At 39.7% G+C, this 20,336-nt stretch overlaps 1 protein-coding gene across 1 annotated transcript in view; it reads right to left on the bottom strand.

Moving 5' to 3' along the window:
- ak5 (adenylate kinase 5) overlaps nt 1-20,336 on the bottom strand; it is a 105,248-nt gene that overhangs the window by 64,918 nt on the left and 19,994 nt on the right. The window contains exon 6 of the mRNA XM_086271124.1: nt 5,813-6,004. Within this exon, the coding sequence (XP_086127250.1) occupies nt 5,813-6,004 (192 nt within the window). The remainder of the gene's footprint in view (nt 1-5,812; nt 6,005-20,336) is intronic.

Here is a 20,336-nt window from a genome sequence, read left to right as displayed (position 1 = left end):
TATTACGGTACCACGCTGGAAATGACTGAGCTCCTGAGAATGACCACTGAAGGAACAATGGGCTGGGAGGTCAGTTCCTAGTAAAATATAGTGTATAATATAACCACACTTTGGAACTATAGCAGAAAATAGAAGAATTTCTTTGCAAGATCTAAAACTTGGGAAAAGTATAACATGAGATGTGGATGTGCATGCTAAGTCTTGAGCCGTGCTCGGGCTTAACTTTCTTAATTGTTTACACGTTTTCTTTTTTCCTGCTGGACTCATGGTGCTTACACAGAATTGTGAAGTCTGAATGCTCTATTCTGTGATCAAACCAGAAAAAAACTTGGCAAGATTAAACAAACCTTTATTATTTTTCTTAACATTTTATTTCTGGTGTTATTTAGTTATATCTAGATGACTGGAGACATCAAACGGTCTCAATGCCAACTGCTATTTAAGACATACTTACATTTCCACACTATGGGTTCAAGTTTTTAATGCACTCTATCCAAGACAATTTATTATTGTCCTTTTTTTGTAGTTTTCCTTTGCTATTTCCCATTCTTAGAGTTTTAACGCTGGTACAGTGGGGCAAAAAAGTATTTAGTCAGCCACCGATTGTGCAAGTTCCCCCACCTAAAATGATGACAGAGGTCAGTAATTTGCACCAGAGGTACACTTCAACTGTGAGAGACAGAATGTGAAAAAAAAATCCATGAATCCACATGGTAGGATTTGTAAAGAATTTATTCGTAAATCAGGGTGGAAACTAAGTATTTGGTCAATAACAAAAATACAACTCAATACTTTGTAACATAACCTTTGTTGGCAATAACAGAGGTCAAACGTTTACTATAGGTCTTTACCAGGTTTGCACACACAGTAGCTGGTATTTTGGCCCATTCCTCCATGCAGATCTTCTCGAGAGCAGTGATGTTTTGGGGCTGTCGCCGAGCAACACGGACTTTCAACTCCCGCCACAGATTTTCTATGGGGTTGAGGTCTGGAGACTGGCTAGGCCACTCCAGGACTTTCAAATGCTTCTTATGGAGCCACTCCTTTGTTGCCCGGGCGGTGTGTTTTGGATCATTGTCATGTTGGAAGACCCAGCCTCGTTTCATCTTCAAAGTTCTCACTGATGGAAGGAGGTTTTGGCTCAAAATCTCACGATACATGGCCCCATTCATTCTGTCCTTAACACGGATCAGTCGTCCTGTCCCCTTGGCAGAAAAACAGCCCCATAGCATGATGTTTCCACCCCCATGCTTCACAGTAGGTATGGTGTTCTTGGGATGCAACTCAGTATTCTTCTTCCTCCAAACACGACGAGTTGAGTTTATACCAAAAAGTTCTACTTTGGTTTCATCTGACCACATGACATTCTCCCAATCCTCTGCTGTATCATCCATGTGCTCTCTGGCAAACTTCAGACGGGCCTGGACATGCACTGGCTTCAGCAGCGGAACACGTCTGGCACTGCGGGATTTGATTCCCTGCCGTTGTAGTGTGTCACTGATGGTGACCTTTGTTACTTTGGTCCCAGCTCTCTGCAGGTCATTCACCAGGTCCCCCCGTGTGGTTCTGGGATCTTTGCTCACCGTTCTCATGATCATTTTGACCCCACGGGATGAGATCTTGCGTGGAGCCCCAGATCGAGGGAGATTATCAGTGGTCTTGTATGTCTTCCATTTTCTGATGATTGCTCCCACAGTTGATTTTTTCACACCAAGCTGCTTGCCTATTGTAGATTCACTCTTCCCAGTCTGGTGCAGGTCTACAATACTTTTCCTGGTGTCCTTCGAAAGCTCTTTGGTCTTGGCCATGGCGGAGTTTGGAGTCTGACTGTTTGAGGCTGTGGACAGGTGTCTTTTATACAGATGATGAGTTCAAACAGGTGCCATTCATACAGGTAACGAGTGGGGGACAGAAAAGCTTCTTACAGAAGACGTTACAGGTCTGTGAGAGCCAGAGATTTTCCTTGTTTGAGGTGACCAAATACTTATTTTCCACCCTAATTTACGAATAAATTCTTTACAAATCCTACCATGTGAATTCATGGATTTTTTTTTCACATTCTGTCTCTCACAGTTGAAGTGTACCTCTGGTGCAAATTACTGACCTCTGTCATCATTTTAAGTGGGGGAACTTGCACAATCGGTGGCTGACTAAATACTTTTTTGCCCCACTGTATGTACCATTTTTTTTCTGTAAAGCATTGCATTGATATAAAAAGATTCTTTTTTTTATCTAGAGCTTTTCTTAGGTACTCAGTCTGCAGAACTTTGATGAAAAATGAGGACACAAGGATTGTTTGTGTATTGTGACTCAACAGATTCAGGATTTAACTTCAAAATGAAAAGTTTTTTTTTAATGTGTTTTAGGACAAAAGTAGGCCACAGAATGCAGTTGGGCAATATCAGCCTTTGATGATGATTAAAGTAGTTGGGGCATAAATCTATATTAGGTATTGATGGTCTTTTGACCACACAGGCAGGCAGCTATGAAGCTGAGGGAGCAGAGCCACCACTGAGAATAAATCAACACATTGCATTATTATTTTTTAATTCTAGAGGAATAAATCATTTAAATTAAAACTGCAGCTGTGACACATGAATGCTGGTAGCAGTGAAAACAAAACACCTTATAACTATTTTGCATGTTGCTATTTTTTCTAACACCTTTCTCTCCTTTTTCTCATCTTTGGGGTTTTTTGGGGGGGAGGTGTTTTGTTATTTAAGTGGAAAATATTATGAAGTGTATTGATATCTTCTGCAGCTGTTATGACCTTTTTTTTAAACTGATGGTGTGTGAATAGTGTCTTTTCCTCCCTCTTCTGTGTCTGGCTGAAAACTTAGGTACCTACTTTGAATTGAGACCCTATTATTCTGGTCTGGGAAAACTTTCTTATTAACACATTTTCTTCCTGTTTATGTCAAGGAGAAGTGTAAAAGGTCTTGTGTTTTCTTTTGGTGGTGGGTAAACTAGGTGTCTTGATGCATGCTCAATAATGAGAGACCAAAGACGTCAGTTGGATGAGCGATGAAACATTCGTTTCACTGAAAATGCTGCATCCAGGTGACGAGGTAACTTCTAATTTTCTTTGATTTCGTTACCTGGATTACTGGGCTTGCATCCAGGTAAACTAAGGGTTTTGAAAATGTTGTGTTTACTATTTTGGTCTTTCACAGGAAGTGGGGAAGAGGGGAGTCACTTTTACATTATGCTCTGGTTTCCCCTTGTCAAAGCCAGGGGAATTGTCCATTTTGCTTTTATTACAGGTAAGTGAGATAGGTTATGTTTTTGCATATTTCTGGTTGACATTTATTTTTCTTAAGTAGCATCTGGAAAGTTTTTCAAGTTATTGCTTGGAAGCAAGAGCATCACTAGAGAGTAAAAGCAGTTGTCAGCATCTTTTAGCAAAATGAGTCCACAGTTTTCAATCCCAGTGACATGCATGGTGCTGACCAGGAGCAGGACCATGCCAATGTTTTTTTTTTTACTGTCACAAGGCTGAGCACCATGAAATTGTCTCCCCTGATGAAACTATAAATGTGGAGTCCCACTGTACTGTCCTTAGGCCTCTGATGGGGAACGTTCAGTAGTGAAAATGATGCGAACTGGAATGGGTGCCAGCGCACAGTGCATTAAAAACTTGCCAGATTTGCAACCATACCATTTCATCCACGTTGCAGATGTATTAATGACACCTTATACGTGATGTGTCTTCCACCATTTTTCAAAAAGACTGCAGCACAACAACGCACTGCACACAGGGGGTCGACAAGATGCAAAATTGAGAAGTCATGAATACTTTAAGACCTGCTCTTCTTTCCCTCTCCACACAGTCCAAAGAAATGCAGGTTATTGGATTTGAAACAAACAAACAAAAAGCCTGTTATCTCTCTGACAAACAGGCTCGCTGAGTGCAGGTAGAGGCGATTGAAAAAGAGAGAACAAGCAACACCGAATCAGAAATGAGATTCAAGAAGTGTGATGAGACAGAACAGCTGGCCAGACAAAAAGAAAATAAGCAGAGCATAAAAATAGCATGCTAAGAAACTGGAAAAACATAACACATGAATGAACAAAGCAAGCAAATTAAATGGGAATATGTGTGGAGCCAACCCCTTAATGACACTGATGTTTTCACCGTTACCTGAGGTGACAGGAAGCAAAAGTTACATAAGCCTTCTTTTTAGTGTTGATATGAAAATCCAGTGAAGGTTATTGTATGCATTTGATTTGAAGACATCCCAAGACAAAGATCCAAATCCATACGAATGCAAATAAAGTCTCTTTCTTGCAATAATACAGTAGAGAAGTTATTCAGTATTCCCTCTGCTACAAAGAAGACGACACTGAGCTGACACTCAGACAGATCAATAAGACTCCCACCAGAAGAGTGGGCTGCTGACTGCAGGAGCCAATATCTCTATTTGCACTCAATTCACACATGCCAAGGGTAACTCAATGCCACTTTGCACCAAGCCACACAATCAGATGAATATCCCAGAGGTCTCCAGTTAACACTGAAATCTCTGTTTCAACAGCAGCAGTCTGGATTTCAGCTCCAAACAATCAGAAACTAACTGACGCAGGTTGGAAACGTACTTGACTTTGAATGCACGCTCCTGCTGTGGTGAGTGTGGTAAGCATGACAATGAAGATCTTGGGTCATTTTAACAAAATTGCTATGCACAGGCCTACATCTATGCATCCAGGCAAGCCCCGTCAGACAGAAGGATAACACTGACCTACCAAGCATGGTCAGGCCTTTCATTCAGACTGTATCTCTGCAGCTATTAAATAGATTTCTAATTTTGTGCACACTGTCTCAACAACTTTGTCTTAACAGACTTTGTTTTAACAAATATCAGGTGGATTTCTTTTAAGAGGACTAATAAAGTCCTCTTATAAAGAGTTTTTACCAAGCAACCTCATTAGAACAAAAATGGCATTTGCTCAGCCCTGTTGTTTATGATCACGGAAACTATAGCTTTTTCCCCCCAGTTGCATCCAAAGAGAACTTTTTCTTCATTTTATTGACCTGGCATTAAGACTTGCCCAGTGGGAACAGTCTCATCAGATGCTGTGCTTTTTAAATTGCCTGCAGTCATACATGATGAATGATGTGTATTGGGATTAAGCCATTAGGGTTAAATAATAAAGAAGTGGCTGGAGAGGCACGTGTACCTGCTAGTCACCCATCACCCAATGGCTACCAATTAAACTGCAGTTATAAAAACCCCTTCACCTTATAGCTAGAGTGCTTTTGAAATTACAAATAAATGAAATTACTAGCTCATGCTCAACATTCTTCAAAAATCTGTAAAAAAAAAAAGCGCCCCAAAATGTATGATGGGAGTAAAATAATAATAATGATAATAATAATCTATTTTTGACACTTGAGCAAGAGGGTTTCAAGGTGATTCAAGGTGATGTAATGGTTAACTTTTGAGGTTGGTTCTGGCTCCATCTGCACTTCTATGTGGGTTTGGCATAGCTGTGACTTACTGCCACAAAAAACGAACAATTTTAGGTTCATTGGTGATTCTAAATTGGCCGTAGTTGTGGATGTCACCATACAGGGTTGCGTCTCTCTGTGAGAGCACTGTGCGGTGTCTGGGATAGGCTCCAACTCTCGTGGAAACTGGGGCTGGGTAAGGAGTTAAGAAAAATAATGAATGGATGGATGATTATGTGAATGTCAATTCTGTGCCAGCTGGAAGCCGTGCTCACCCACCCACCACCCTGATCTCCACATCCTTTGGTTTGAAGTGCTGTATGAGTGTAATTTCTCTAAAAATGGGTTTTTCGGCAGCCTTACCGTAACAATAAGTCCCCTTTCCTGGAAGTATTTGACCAGAGGAATGGTGTTTTGTTTGAAGTTGGTCAGACGGCGCTCAATGGCCTTAGGGTTGTCGTCAGGCCGTCCCTGCTGCTCGGCTCGTTTCTGCAGCCTCTCCTTCAAACGGTGGTTAGTGCAGGCCAGGAACACCACAAGGTCAGGAGTACAGATCTAGCGGGAGAGAAGAGAATATATTAACCAATACTATAAATACTTTACCTCTCATAAAAGTCTTCATTTATATGTGATGGCCATAATTTGACCCTGTGGAACCTCAGAGGTGCTGACTCTTTCAAATCTCTGCGGTCCACTCAGGTCAGTCTCATTTTTAAATTCAGTTCACTCAGGTCAAAATGATAAAAATGCAACTCATTCAAAAACAAAAGACCTGATCTTTCTAAGGTCTGAAGAGACAGTATATATACAGTGGGTATATATAGTGTGTGTACACAGAAATATTTCCTGCTTTTGAATTAAATCTACTTGAATTCCACTGGAATTCATTGCCTTGAGGATTTCAGCTTATCACGTAGAAAATAGCCTGCGGCTGCACCAGCGACGCCACAGTTTTAATACAGGTGGGATTATGACTCAAACAGGTTAATACTGTCCCCCCTCAAAAGAAGATGAGTACATAAGCTGCCACTCAGAAAGCTTTTCTTTGCATTATTGCTTTTGTGTAATAAACAGAGGAGGATGATAGATAAACTCAGCTAAAAATTAGCATCTTTTTTGCGGGACTTAGATATAATCCAACAAGCAGCAGTTTTCATAATCATGTCAGTGGTTCTGTGTGTAGACAGGAGCCCGTTTGGATTTAACAGTTCAAGATAAATAACCCCATATCAGCCATATGTAAACAACACTATGATTGCTCTTACATACATTTGCCTATATAGATCACCACTGAGTGTTTTAATGCCATTAGTAATTACCAAAATATTTTTTTATGTTTCTCTAATGGTTATTCTGCCAGTATGGACAAGCTCTTTTATTGAAGCGATATTTGTTAATGGTTAAATATAATGATTGTTGTTATCCATGAATTTTTCGATTTATTTAAAAAAAAGTTGGTGGCAGCAGGTGGTCTTTTGACAAAATCATCTTTGATTTAGATTTTTTTATGCTGTTTCTAATGATTGACAACAAATAAGACTGCAAATAAGGAGTAATACGATCACATTCAACTTCTCTTTGTGGTTATCAGGCTTTTAATTTGTCTGCCTCAACAGCCCAGCTACAGAACATCCAAGCAGCCAGTGCATAAACAGAAAAGTCATCAGAAAAATCATTATTGCAAAGTTCAACGTTCAGTTTAGAGGATGTGGTCTGTGGTGCGCATGACCTGTTTTGTAATAGAAAAAGAAAGGTTAGTGTGCCAACTGAATTTGTGTCATTTAAACCTTGCAACCAAAAAAGGAGAGTGTAAGCAGAGCTATTCTTTTTAGCTCAAAATGCTGCAGTTGTCACTATGTACAGTCGGTCAGCTCATTGTAATGAGTATGCCTGCCTCATAGTCCTTGCAGGTGACTATTTGTGACTGCTGTTGTGGGCCTGATCTCCGACAACATCGAGACGGCCTACCTGGAGGAGATTAGGAACCTGGAGACCTGGTGCCAGGAGAATAACCTCCTCCTAAACGTCAGCAAGACTAAGGAGCTGATCGTGGACTTCACTACAAAGCAGGCGAGGAATTACAAACCCCTCATCATCAGTGGCACGCCAGTGGAGAGAGTGGACAGTTTCCGATACCTGGGTGTCCACATCACTCAGGACCTGTCATGGTCCTGTCACATCAACACCCTGGTTAAGAAAGCCCGTCAGCGTCTCTTCTTCCTCAGAAGACTTAGAGACTTCCATCTGCCACTGAAGGTGCTCAAGAACTTCTACTCCTGCACCATCGAGAGCGTCCTGACGTCAAACATCTGCACCTGGTTTGGGAACAGCACCAAGCAGGACAGACGAGATCTGCAAAGGGTGGTGCGCTCGGCAGAACGCATCATTCAATCAGAGCTCCCTGACCTGCTGTCCATCTACACCAAGCGGTGCAAGTCCAAAGCTAGGAAGATTATGATGGACCTCTCCCATCCCAACAATGGACTCTTCTCACTGTTGAGGTCTGGGAAGCGCTTCCGCTCCCTTAAGGCCAAAACAGAGAGAATGAGGAGGAGCTTCTTCCCCCAGGCTATTCGGGCCCTGAACCAGGTGTAGGACTGGACTCTCCCAAACACGTCACTATAAGACTGGACTCTCACACACGTCACCACACGCACCACCACACATTTCCTATAATCCTATAATTCTTATAATTTATAATCCTTATCTTTATAATCTCTTCTGCTATTTGCACATTCTTTACTGTAAATTCCTAAGTTAATTTGTAAATTTTTGTAGTAAATTGTAAATATTGTAAAACTTTTCTTCTGTCATTTAATGGTCGGGCATTGTACAGCTACAAGCATTTCACCCCCATGTCATACTGTGTATGGTTGTGTGTGTGTGACAAATAAAATTTGAATTTGAATTTGAATTTGAATTTGAATTTATTTGTAATGTGCCCAGAACAATGAAGTACTGTCATGTGAGTACATAAGGCCTAAATACACTAAGCAGTTAAAATTCAGGGATAACACAGTTATAAACCATATTGGATCAATTTCATGTGCTTTGGTGCAATTGAAAGTACACTGAAGACACAGCAGCAAAGTAACGCTCATTCAAGCTGCACAGGCAGAGCAGCTACAGTATGTACTGTCACACGAAGGTTTGGAGCACTACTCAAGCCCTACAAAATAAAATCCAGCAGGCAACTTGTGTACTTTTTTCTAGCCAAACTGTCTTGTGGGCTTCAGATACTGTTTCATTTTCATGCCATCAGTAGTGACAAGGATAGTAGCACCAAGAAAAACTAGAAAAAATATCAGTCAGGAGAAAGCAATGGTCTTTTGCACTCCCTCCAAAGCCATTCTCTTTTTGGGGATGTCCTTGTTTTTGTACCTGTTGTCACTTTCATTTGCAAAGCAGGTAAAATGGATTCACAATATTTTCTGCTTCCTAGCAGGACAGGACTATCCCTAAAATTTAACTGACTTTGTGTTATACTGTGAAGTGTTTTTGAGCAGTGTTTAAACATACAGTATAACAAAATGTGGCTGTCATTGACAAGAAATCATCAGAGCGTCTTCTTATTTAAAAGAAGACTAAGTCTTCATTAGGTTAAAGTTCTATAGTTAAGTGCCTAAAATGTTAGGTACTGACTAAAACACATTTAACAGCTACTCTACCCTGTAAAGTGTGTAACTAACAAGTGCAGATCACTGAAGGATACTTTTATCTGCATAACGTAAAGCATCATCAAAGTCAGGCAATTTAGTTTCTATGGTAGTTCTGACCTCCTCAGGTGTGACTCACAGAAGCGCTAAATATCCTCCTCGTCTTGTACCTGACAACCCACCACCAGTGGGAACCTTGCACTATATAAAGCCTGCACAGCAGTTTATAAGTTAGTTTCCTCCAGCTTGTGTTTCACTTTGATGAAATGGACTTGATGAACACTCCAGAGTCTGCATTTTATCTGGCACAATGCCAGAGAACTAAAAATAGTCTGAACGACGATGCTTATCGAGGCACATGCCACTCCGGCAGTGCGACTCAGGCTTGAGTCTTATAGCCGCTGTTTTCTACGAGAACGGTTTTAGATAGATCTTTATTAAAATGGTTGTCCTCACGTCAGACTGGAGCAAAAAGACATCATGTCAGGCTGTTTTAATGCCGGCAGTTCAGTAAGTGAATCTATCTGTTTTGCTTCAAGGCCAGGAAGCATGTGGAGGCTTTCTTTCAAACACACACTCATACAGAGTCCTAAATAAGGTGCATAAGCAGGCTGATGCTGACCTGATGGCTGTGCCAAACATCACTGCTAATAACCTTTTAGGGATGTTCTGCTAAATGCACTCGATTGAAGGGAAAACAACAACAAAATCCAAAAAAAAAAAAAAGGTTTTGAAAAAAACAATGGCCGCAATTGACGCAGCTTCCTGTTGTGCTGCAATGGAAAGTTAATATCTATCACAGAAGGTACATAAGACGGTTGCTGTATGCTAACAAATGGTTTTAGCATTTAAGGATTTTTGTTTGTTTGTTGTGATTGGATTTGTGTGCCATTTTATTAGGTTTTGTTTCTGGTTTATTGAGATAAGAAACTGATTCATTTAAATGAAAAATCTTGTTTCATACTTTTTCACATAATACTGCCTTACACAAAGAAACAGTTGAATATGGGCTCCAGTCCAGAGTGAACTTGGCTGCCTTGAGTTAATTTCATTCTCCTCTTCCTTTCTAAACATATGTAGCTGTAGACTATCAGGCGTCTCCATCTGTCTGTATAGACCCAATTGTTCTCGGGTGGTTTCCTCTCCATCCGCCCTGCATCTCTCATGGAGAGGAACAAATTTTAAATCTTTGACGTCTCCAGGAGCTTTCTAACCTGTCTAAATGAATAGAACAAGACTGCATAGTTTAAATAAATGTCACCATATATACTGTAGAAACTGGAGGATGGCAACCGATTGCAGCTGAATCACTCGGTCTATAAAAGTCACCAAAACGAGTAAGCTGTCCAACAGAATCTCAAGTAAAAACCCAAAAGATTTTCCAGGAACACTAAAGCTGGCATTTTATTTTCTTTAAAAATGATGAATTGAAGATAGTTGCAGTTTCATTTCCTTTTATTTAACTAATTGCATAATGGGCTAATCCTTTAATTTTTCATTGAGTGTATTCTGCTGAACCTCAGTTAACATTAATTTTTATTGTTATACTGAGTCTTGCAGTTATTTCCTTGATTCATTGGATAATTGGTCTATAAAGCACAATAAATTATGCCAACTAAGAACATTGTGGTTGTCTTTAAACGTCTCATGTCCAATCAAGAGTTACAAAATTCTAATTACTGCATGTGTGTTTGAAACACCCTCCATTATATTTACAAATTGGGCACTTTAGTACACCTTATTAGAATGTACTGGACTGAGTATAATTTAAAGCACCTTGAGGCAACTGTTATTATGATTTGGTGCTGTAAAAATAATACTGATACTGGTGACTATGGAGTCCATTTGAGTACAGTGAACTCATTGTCATATTTAAGAAACTATCTTGAGATGAACTGAGCTTTGTAAAATCAAGACTTAACAGACCAGGCCTTGTTTTTAGGTTTTTGTTGTCTAGTTTTGCTGAAGCTGTGTGAGTTTCCTGTTAGCTGATAAGAGTAGAACAAGGTGTGGTCTTCTTCTGCTGCAGTCCATCTGCTTAAAAGTTTGACTAACTACAAGTTCAGAGATGATATTCTACACAGAGAACTGCTGCTCTTTATCAGACCATCCTCTTTAAACCCCAGACATGGTTGTGTCCGGTGTATCAGCATTTTTTGAAATGCTCAGACCAGCCTGTCCAGCACCAGCAACCACATTCAAAGTCATTTATTTACATTTCTTCCTCATTCTCATGCTTAATTTGAATTTTTGCAGGTCATCGTACACAGATGAGTGTATACAAGACCAATAATGGCAGCAAAATCTAATTCTTGAGACCCATGAAATATCAAACATTGGACACTTTTCCTTAAGATTTTTTTAATAGACAATAAACAAAGAGTTCAACTAATCAATCTGTTACTGGGATAGAACAGAAAGCTGTCAAAAGTACTTGTGCTTTTATTTAAAAGATGATTTCTGCAACCATTAACCTGGTTCATAACCAGCAGTGAGATTCCTTTTGAAAATCTTATTCTTTGATTTTGTCCCAGAGTCACACAGAAAACTATAATGCCAACAAAGAAGAAACTTCAGTCTTTAACTGTAACCTGTGCAGATTCTGTAAATGTCACCCACCCACTTATCTTGCATATTCACAGTGGTTATGTGTCTAGATGGAAATTCACAGAAAACAAACTGATTTTTTTTTTCTTGCTGCGGATGAAGAGAGCGGTGTAAGCTTGCTAAAAGAACAATTACATAACGTTACTGTTAGGTTTTTTTTCTTTTACTTCCCCTTAGACCAGGGAAGTCTCTGTCTTGCAGGAGGAGGAAGATAAAGAAATGCGCATTTGTAATACGCAGAAATTAATTATTCTCAGAGCAGAAAGTTGAGTTTCTCTCTGTTGTTTTTATAAGAACGAGCACTTACTGCAGTGTAGCTGCTGCTCTTTTTGCACTTTTTAAATACCCGGTATGATGCATGAGTATGGATTTACGAGACAAGATTCATGCAGGAAACTGATCGATAAACAATCAGAGACTTACGGTAGACACCCAAAATTGTGATTGATGTTCCATGACTATTTCAAACCAAAGCTGATAAATAGGTAGATGTGTGTGTTTTGGATTTAGGGACCTCTCCTAGCCAACTGACAGTGGCAAATAAAGAGACTGGCACTTTCATACTCAATAGGAGTATTTGCTAAATGGCTTGATGAAGGGATAGATGGTCTCTCTGGGCGGCTATAAAGAGAGCAGGGTTGCTGTGGTGGCCCAGAGGAGTTGCCCATAAATGGCTGCTGTGATGCTGAAAAGGGCAAAGTAGCAGCATGGGGTGAGTAATGAAAATGGATGCTGCAGGCCCTCAGAGGATCACTCAGTTGTCCCCAAGCTCCCAGGCTCCCAGGCAATGTGGGATCTGAAAATAAAGTGCTGAACCTTTCAGAATATGAAGCTCAAAGCAGCACTGAGCCTGTCTGAAAGTATCAGAGTCAATTTTATCTCTTTGAAGGTCTCTTTACAACCAGATCAAACGTAATCAAAGTTTACAGATACTCATATTAAATGTGTGCAATGTCTCAAATAACGAGATCAGTATTTGTGCAGATAATCCCTGTAAACCAAGAGCTCAGACTTCAGGCTGCTTTAAACATAAGGTTTCAGACAGTCGTTTCCCCACTGCTGTGAGTGCAGAAGCCCCTCCCACCTGCTGTTCCAACCTTCTATTTATGAGTGGCAGCCAATTAAAATTGATCGTAAGGGGAAGACGGTCTCAAAGGGAGGGGCGCTATATGGATTGCTTCAGACAATTCGTATAACCTTAATAGGCTTAGTTTGTGAACCTCAGTGTCCAAAAAAATCTACTATTGCGAGTTGAGTTTTTTAAGAGAGGGTAAAAGATGATATCAGATTGGCGAATCATCGATCAAGTACACAGTTTCAGGCGTACGATTACAGTATCAAGCACAGAAAGAGCGATAACTAAACAGCTCTTTGTTTATCGTAAGAGACGTGTGTTTTTTAGTCCTAGACCATATCCTGTATTTGACTCCCGAAATAGCCATGTCCATGTAAACACACTCACCTCTACTATTGGTTCATATTTTTCACACAACATTCATGTAAATCCTTGCTGTCGACAACTCTCACTGGGTTAAATTGTTTGTTAGGCAGTCATTTTATCAATATCTGTGTCTGTGAGCTAAAACTACCTGCCTCACCAATCCGAACTGCTGGAGTCTCCAGGCTCTCTGTGGCTTTGTAACTGAGTGCGTAACTTGCTCTACGTCCTCCTCCTTCATCTTTAATCACAGCAGTCTCTTTCAGTAAGTAAACCTTTTTCCTCTCTTCTCTCTTTTTAAGCCCTCTTGGTCTAGAAGTGCTGTGCTGCTAATGATTATAAAGAGTTTCGAATCTTCAGCAGCCTCACAGGGACGTTTAGCAGCAGCATGATACAACGGCTTGCATAAGTCTTTTACAGCAGTTTTAGGTGTAGCTGTATAGTACTGGCAGAGGGAAAATATTCTTTAAGGGAAGAATGTAATAAATAAAAAACATTTTTAGCCACTCGATTGTGAAGATATCCAGCAGACGTTCGCAGCTGACAGATCCGGTTTTTGAATTGTTCTTGAGATAAAAAAAATAATTTGGGGATATCTATTTTGTAATCTTTGAGATAAAATAAACAGTTAATAATTAGATGTCATGGTTTAACTAAATAATATAATACCTATGTACATCTTTTACCATACAAAATACTCCTTCATATATTGTCCACGTTTTGCCCATGTCTATATGTAGAAGTCTTAGGTAGCATCTTTGTGGTCTTGAGTTCTCTAGGTTTTCTGATCATCTTTCAAAATATTTCTTCGGACGTTCATATACAAAGGACATCATGGGACGTTCAGCCGCATGGAGTACTACCACATTAGGTGGTACTGCACTGTAATGTAAAACAAGTTGAGCCGCATCGTGACGCCTCAAAACTACTGTTAGTACTTTACAACACCATCTGGAAAGTGTCTGACAAAGTCCTTTTTTTTTGTTGCATGGGGCAGCACGGTAGGGCACCAATGCCCTACCGTGCTGCCCCATGCAACAAAAAAAAGAAGCAGGTTAACACTGTTGCCTCATAGTAAGAAGGTACTAAATTCCACTTTCTTCCTACCAGAGTCCAAAGACGTTAGTGGGGTTAGGTTAATAAGTGATTAGTGTGAGTGTGAATGGTTCCCTCTCTCTCTGTGTTTGGCATATTTGGATAGTAGTACTATATTATATTGTTTGAATAATTCCTACATTAGGTTCCCAGCATTCTGCTTTGCTTAAAAGCAAACCAGAATACACAGAAATACCACAGGTATTTCCAGGTAATTGTCAAACATTAAAGTTTGCTTTAATAGGTTATTACATGGTAAATAGAAACTGGCGGTTTTGCATTTTCCAGCTGTTTACTGCTTATTACACAGAAACTATCATGGATGTTTCCATTTATTAATTTAGAGCATTAAACATAATATTTACATTCTTGCTTTTAAGCCAAGCAGAATGCTGGGAACCCAAGGTAGGATCAACTCAAGAATAATAATATAGCAATAGTATCCAAATATGCTTAAACATCATCCAATATTACTCTTATTAATATGAGGTTATTGCAATCTAAACTGAAGTTTAACTGAAACACTTGAGTGTGTGCATCTACTCACAGACAGCTTAAACACTTCCAACAAACTGGCTACAAACTGCCTGCTGCTCCCAGATGTCATAGATAACTGCTGCACATGACATGTGAGTTACATTGTGCTCTGATGTGACCACTGAATGATGCCAAATAAGTTATGTAAAGATGCTGAAAAGGCAACTGGAAACTCAGCTATATATTTGTTGATTTAGAAAAAAAGAAAAAAATCCATGCGGTATCCTGCACCAGTGTCTCCCAGGATTACAGACCTGTGGCACTGACTTCCCATCTCATGAAGACCCTGGAAAGACTCATCCTTATCCAACTCTGACCTATTGTCAGGTCACATCAGGATCCCCTTCAGTTCACTTACCAGCCCCGTCTCGGAGCTGAGGACGCCATCATCTACCTGCTCAATCGTGTCTACGACCATCTGGGGAAGCCGGCGAGCACTGTGAGGGTCACGTTTTTTGACTTTTCCAGTGCATTCATACCATCAGGCCAACACTCCTGGGTGATAAGCTGACAGCGATGCAGGTGGATGCCTTTCTTGTGTCTTGGATTGTTGATTACCTGACAGGAAGACCACAATTTGTGTGTCTTCAACATTGTGTGTCTGATAAGGTGATCAGCAACATAGAGGCACCACAAGGGACCGTCCTCTCCCCTTTCCTCTTCACCCTCTACACGACAGACTTCAGCCATTGGACAGAGACCTGCTGGCTTAAGAAGTTTTCACTGATGTTGTGGGGATGGAACTGGACTCCCTTAAGTCAAATGCACCACTGAACGACACAGGAAATCATTCTTGCCTGTGGCCCTCTCCCTGTACAACTCCCCCATCTAATGCATAGATTTACAGTTTAGAGTAAAATTTCAATAATGTATATTTAATCTTTGTAATATTCTGGATATTTATAAGTGAGCTGTTTGTATATATTAGAGCTATTTCTTATATTTTGTAATTTTGAAATATATTTTTTTATTTAATTCAGTTTGTTGCTGTACTCATTGTCTTGGAGCAACTGTAACCACATAATTTCCTTCCGGATTAATAGTGTGTTCTGATTCTGATGAAAGGCACCATTATTTTTTTCTTTCAGTGTAAAAAGTTGTAATGTATAAAAAATGACATCCTCGAGTTGATCCCATAAACAGTCCACAGAAGGGTAGACCTAAAGGAACACCTTCGAGGAAATATGATTCATTGTTTAACATAAAAAGGTTCCATGTCTGAAAAGTGAAGTCAGAAGTGCCGTAAACCTGCATTCTTTTTAATTCAGAAGGCGGTGACTCCTCTGGTTGCAAAGAGGCGTCTATTCAGTCTGTCAGCTTGTTGATCTATGATCTAACTAAATAACATTGGTTCATTTTATAGACTATCATTCTCTTTAGAGTCAAGGGGAAACAAACCAGAGTGCACCAAACCTCAAACATTAATTCCTGTAAACTCATTGCACCACAAACCCATTTGTTCTCATTTGTATGCCTCACCCTTCCTTCACTTTCCCCCTTTTTGTCAGCCTCTCTGAGACATATTGGGAAATTTGCCAGGCTGGGAGCCACTACAGATTTTCAGTTAGACCTCTGCCATACTTTACCCTCTCCTGTAGCTCATCAATAAATGAGTATCATTCATATTTTGGGTTGGGGTTCTTGCTAGTGAAACATCCCTACTGGCAAGAAGAGACTAGATTTAGACAAGTGGGTGGAGTCCATCCATAGACCATACAGATCCACTGCACTAATAGACACCTGCTAATAAGTGTTAAATAGGATTCAAATGAAATACTAAGAAATTTTACTCTTGAAAAGTGGACTATAGAATTCTTGGGCAGCCTTGTAGTACAATCAGCTATATTTAAATCTTTAAGAAAAATAGAAACACCTTAAATGCAGTTGAGAAGTTAATTGAATTGGCTTGTAGTCTGGTCGCTGATCATAACAATAAAAGCTTCAAGCCTTAAAACAAATACTGGTTATTGTATACCCCAGGCCTGCCGCATGCTTGCATTAATATCTAGGTGGTCATCAGCTCACATCCAATCATTAATGACTTTATGAACTGTTTCTGAGCGGTTGCTAAGACACACTTATAAACAAAGCTGCATGGATATCTACCTTATGTAACATCCAGTAGACTTTCTCTAGTCCTGATCTAACAGCAGTGCCCCTTTACAAACCGCTGTAAGCTATTTTAAATGACACTTAAATAACATTCTGACAATAAAAAAAATTGAATCAGCTTAACTGAATTTCAGAGACTGCTGCTTATGAAAAGCGGTGATTTATACGACTTCCGGGCCGTGAATGTGAAAATGCCTATTAACACACAAATGTGTGGCAACATAGATGAGTTAGCCAGTGACTGTGAGTTTATTGAATTGTTTACACATTAGCAGATGTGATCTGCTCCATGTTTGGAACAGCTGGAAACACACTTATAGCTCAGCTTTGAGGTGTATCAAAGAAGGGAGGAGTATTGGGTGGGTGTTGCCTGGTTAGCACTGATTCTCTACACGAGCCAGCCACATGTATCCTCTTGTTTATGTGTTTTGTTTCCTCAGGCAGCTTTCAGACAGGGAGCACGTACTGAGTGGAATCTGCTGTCAGGCGCAGCGGACCGGGGAGACGACAGCAACTTCATTATGAGCTATTATTACACCCAAACTTGGCCTCTTCCCAACAACAGGGAGAGAGGGTACAAAAACCAGAGTGGCAAGAGGATATAACAAAGACATTCGAGTGGGTTACATATCCACAGTGGTTACTGTGATGGGCCCACAGAAACCCCTCACAATGCCTGAATGCTTGTTGTTCAATAAATCTGGCATACTTGGAAAATCATCTTATTATAACTGTGGAAATGTTGTTCTCTTGTGATAAAAAAAAAAAAAAGATCTTAAGGGACTTTCAGGTTAAAGTTAAATATATAAAACAAAACTAAATTGTATGTTAATCTGTGACCTGAACGAAATTAAAGTAATATAAAATAGTGCAATGAATAACACTATCTCATTACAACGCTCTGCTGAGAAACCTTGGGTTCTGGCATTTGTTTGAAATTTACTTTCACATACCGTATACCCCAGACGAGTTCCTCACTCCACAGTCTCCCCCAGTGGGGAAATACATCTTGAGACAGTGCAGAAATCCACAAAGAGCTCAAAGCTTTGACACAGCCTTGAAACTTGCCAGATCCCAATCTGATTTAGCCGCTACCCAGGTCCTGTCTCCATGCGTCGCCCAGGACAATTTCAAAGTTGTGGCTGACTGGTGCATATTTAAAGCATCTAAGATGCTTCTACGATACTTTCTGCACAGCTGGCTGCAGAAAGAAAAAGCTGTGGATCACTTCTTATATTACAGTCGTTACTAAGGAATTTAAAGAGCGCCATGGCCGACCTAATCATTTATCGCTGATGAGTAGCAAAAATACACAGTTGAAGATTAGTATATATGTAAGCAGTGATGATTCGTATATAGATATATATACAGAGCATTTTCTAACTAATTCCTAATGAGCTATTTTAAAGTATCATAACATCATGTATAACTAAACTACAGTAAGTTTCCCAAATAAACCAAAGACAGTACAGAAAAATTAGAGTACTCAGTGGTATAATTAACTAGTCTGTTCATATACTTCATAGTCTTTTATATCATGGTTTTTATTCAAATTTGCTGACTATGAGGTAGTTTTATAACTGAGTGTGAAGCTCGGGTAGTAAACTCAGCATTGATATATCATATCCGTTTACCTGTAAGTTGATTTAACAATAGAAAGCTGCTTATTTATACTTCCAGAGACATGATCAGACTTGCTTGAGTCATGTCAGGGTGTGTTTGGTGAATACAAGTTCAGTATTATCTTTTAAATGAAATGCTTTTTATTAGATGTTTCACAAGATTCACAAGTCTGTGTCAGCTCAACAAATAATACAGTGCAGCCCAAGCGTGGGACCAGAGGCAGCTAAACAAAGACGATTCTCATTCTGAAGCCGAGGAGAGCGGCAGCTTGAACTGCTAATTGTCTGTAGGTTTGACACTCAGAGTGACAGTGATCGTGTTAAACTTGTTTTTAACTGAGTTGGTAGCACACTGTGACTAATGCCATGCAACTGAAAACAGAAACGGTGACGTCTGGGATGACAAAATAAAAACTGTTTTGGTTTGTGCTCGACTTCATGTAAGCATGTTTTCATATATTAAGTATGGTTATCTCTTTCTTCTGTATTTATAGGTTATATCTTTTTGCATGCACTCATGTGCTAATGCACATTTGTTGTGTGTCACAACCATGTGCGTTCATGCACTTTCATGCTTTGACCTCTTTGCAATTTTATGCATTTGCCTGTTTATTTCACTGTACATGTAAATACAATTTTGCATATTTCAGTGTGTATGAAGCACGTTTCCTTGCGTGTCTGCATACAAAAAAAGGCAATAGGAAAACATAGTTCCAGAGACAGAAATGGTCTTTTGGACCATTTGTTACCCTAACTGAAGAGAACAGCCTCTGTAGAGCCACATGACTGGCTGTGGCTGTCTACAATGACAAGCCATTTGGATGTGTTGACTGGAAAGATGACGAGATAAAGCTCCACACTATCTTTCAGTAAGTGGCGCTTTCAAAAGAGTCCCATCTGGTTTTCCCTGCAGGAGCCCAAAAAACACAAATTTAATCAACCATTCTGTGCCACAGTGGAGCTGCAGTTTTGTAGAGAGTACCAACGCTGTTTGATAGTTACAGAATATTCACAGGCTGCATCACAGCTTCCTTACGTGACACACCGACAGCACATACTGTCATTGATTGAGGCACTTGCTGCTGCACTGATCATCAAACCTGGTGAAACACCTTTTGGTGCAATCTTATGTCCAAAGGTACAGCAGAGTTGTTGCTGGACAAATAACAAATCACACTGTGAGAATTGTTCAGACCTCACAGTTTTTCCATAAATTGTCAAAAAATATTTCCAGCACCAACAAGAAAAAAAAAAGGTTGCCTTATGTATTAAATTTGCGGTAAAATGTTTGATAGAAAGGCCAAAAAGTTTTTTTTAATTAAAAGTGGTGTTCAGGTGCATTGAGTATCTTCATGGTACATCCAATAAAAACATAACCTTTGAGAAGGAGGTAATGTTTTTGGTAGTGTTTGCATGTGTGGGTGTGTGTAACTGTTGACACGATAGCTTGAAAAGTTTTAAAGTAATTCTGATAAAACTTTGAAGATGAGTAGAGCGGGGTCATGCTAACAATCCATTAAAATTTGCCTTACATCCACCAAGGACTTCAAGGTCAACTTATTGATCTGTTGCTCACATAACTTGCATCATGCATCAACACAGCAATAAAACGGCATTAAGTTGAAATCAGTCTATCATTAGTCAGTTTCCTACTGAATGGGGTCAAGCTGGCAATTATATGCAATCTGTTTGTAATAATACTGTAAAATAAATGAGCAGGAATTGCAAATCTGGTCTTGCCTGTTCCGAATCAATCTACATAAACCAAAGTTCACAATAAGTATTGCATTCAGAGTCCAGCTGAACCATCATCGATCTGA

This window comes from Aulonocara sp. 'chitande type north' Nkhata Bay, linkage group LG18 (assembly GCF_057382095.1).
Source record: "Aulonocara sp. 'chitande type north' Nkhata Bay isolate Kocher_YH1m ecotype deep benthic linkage group LG18, A_spYH_male_GT1.1, whole genome shotgun sequence".
Taxonomy (NCBI): domain Eukaryota; kingdom Metazoa; phylum Chordata; class Actinopteri; order Cichliformes; family Cichlidae; genus Aulonocara; species Aulonocara sp. 'chitande type north' Nkhata Bay.
Note: the sequence above shows the minus strand (reverse complement) of the source record. Positions and strands in the feature narration are given on the sequence as shown.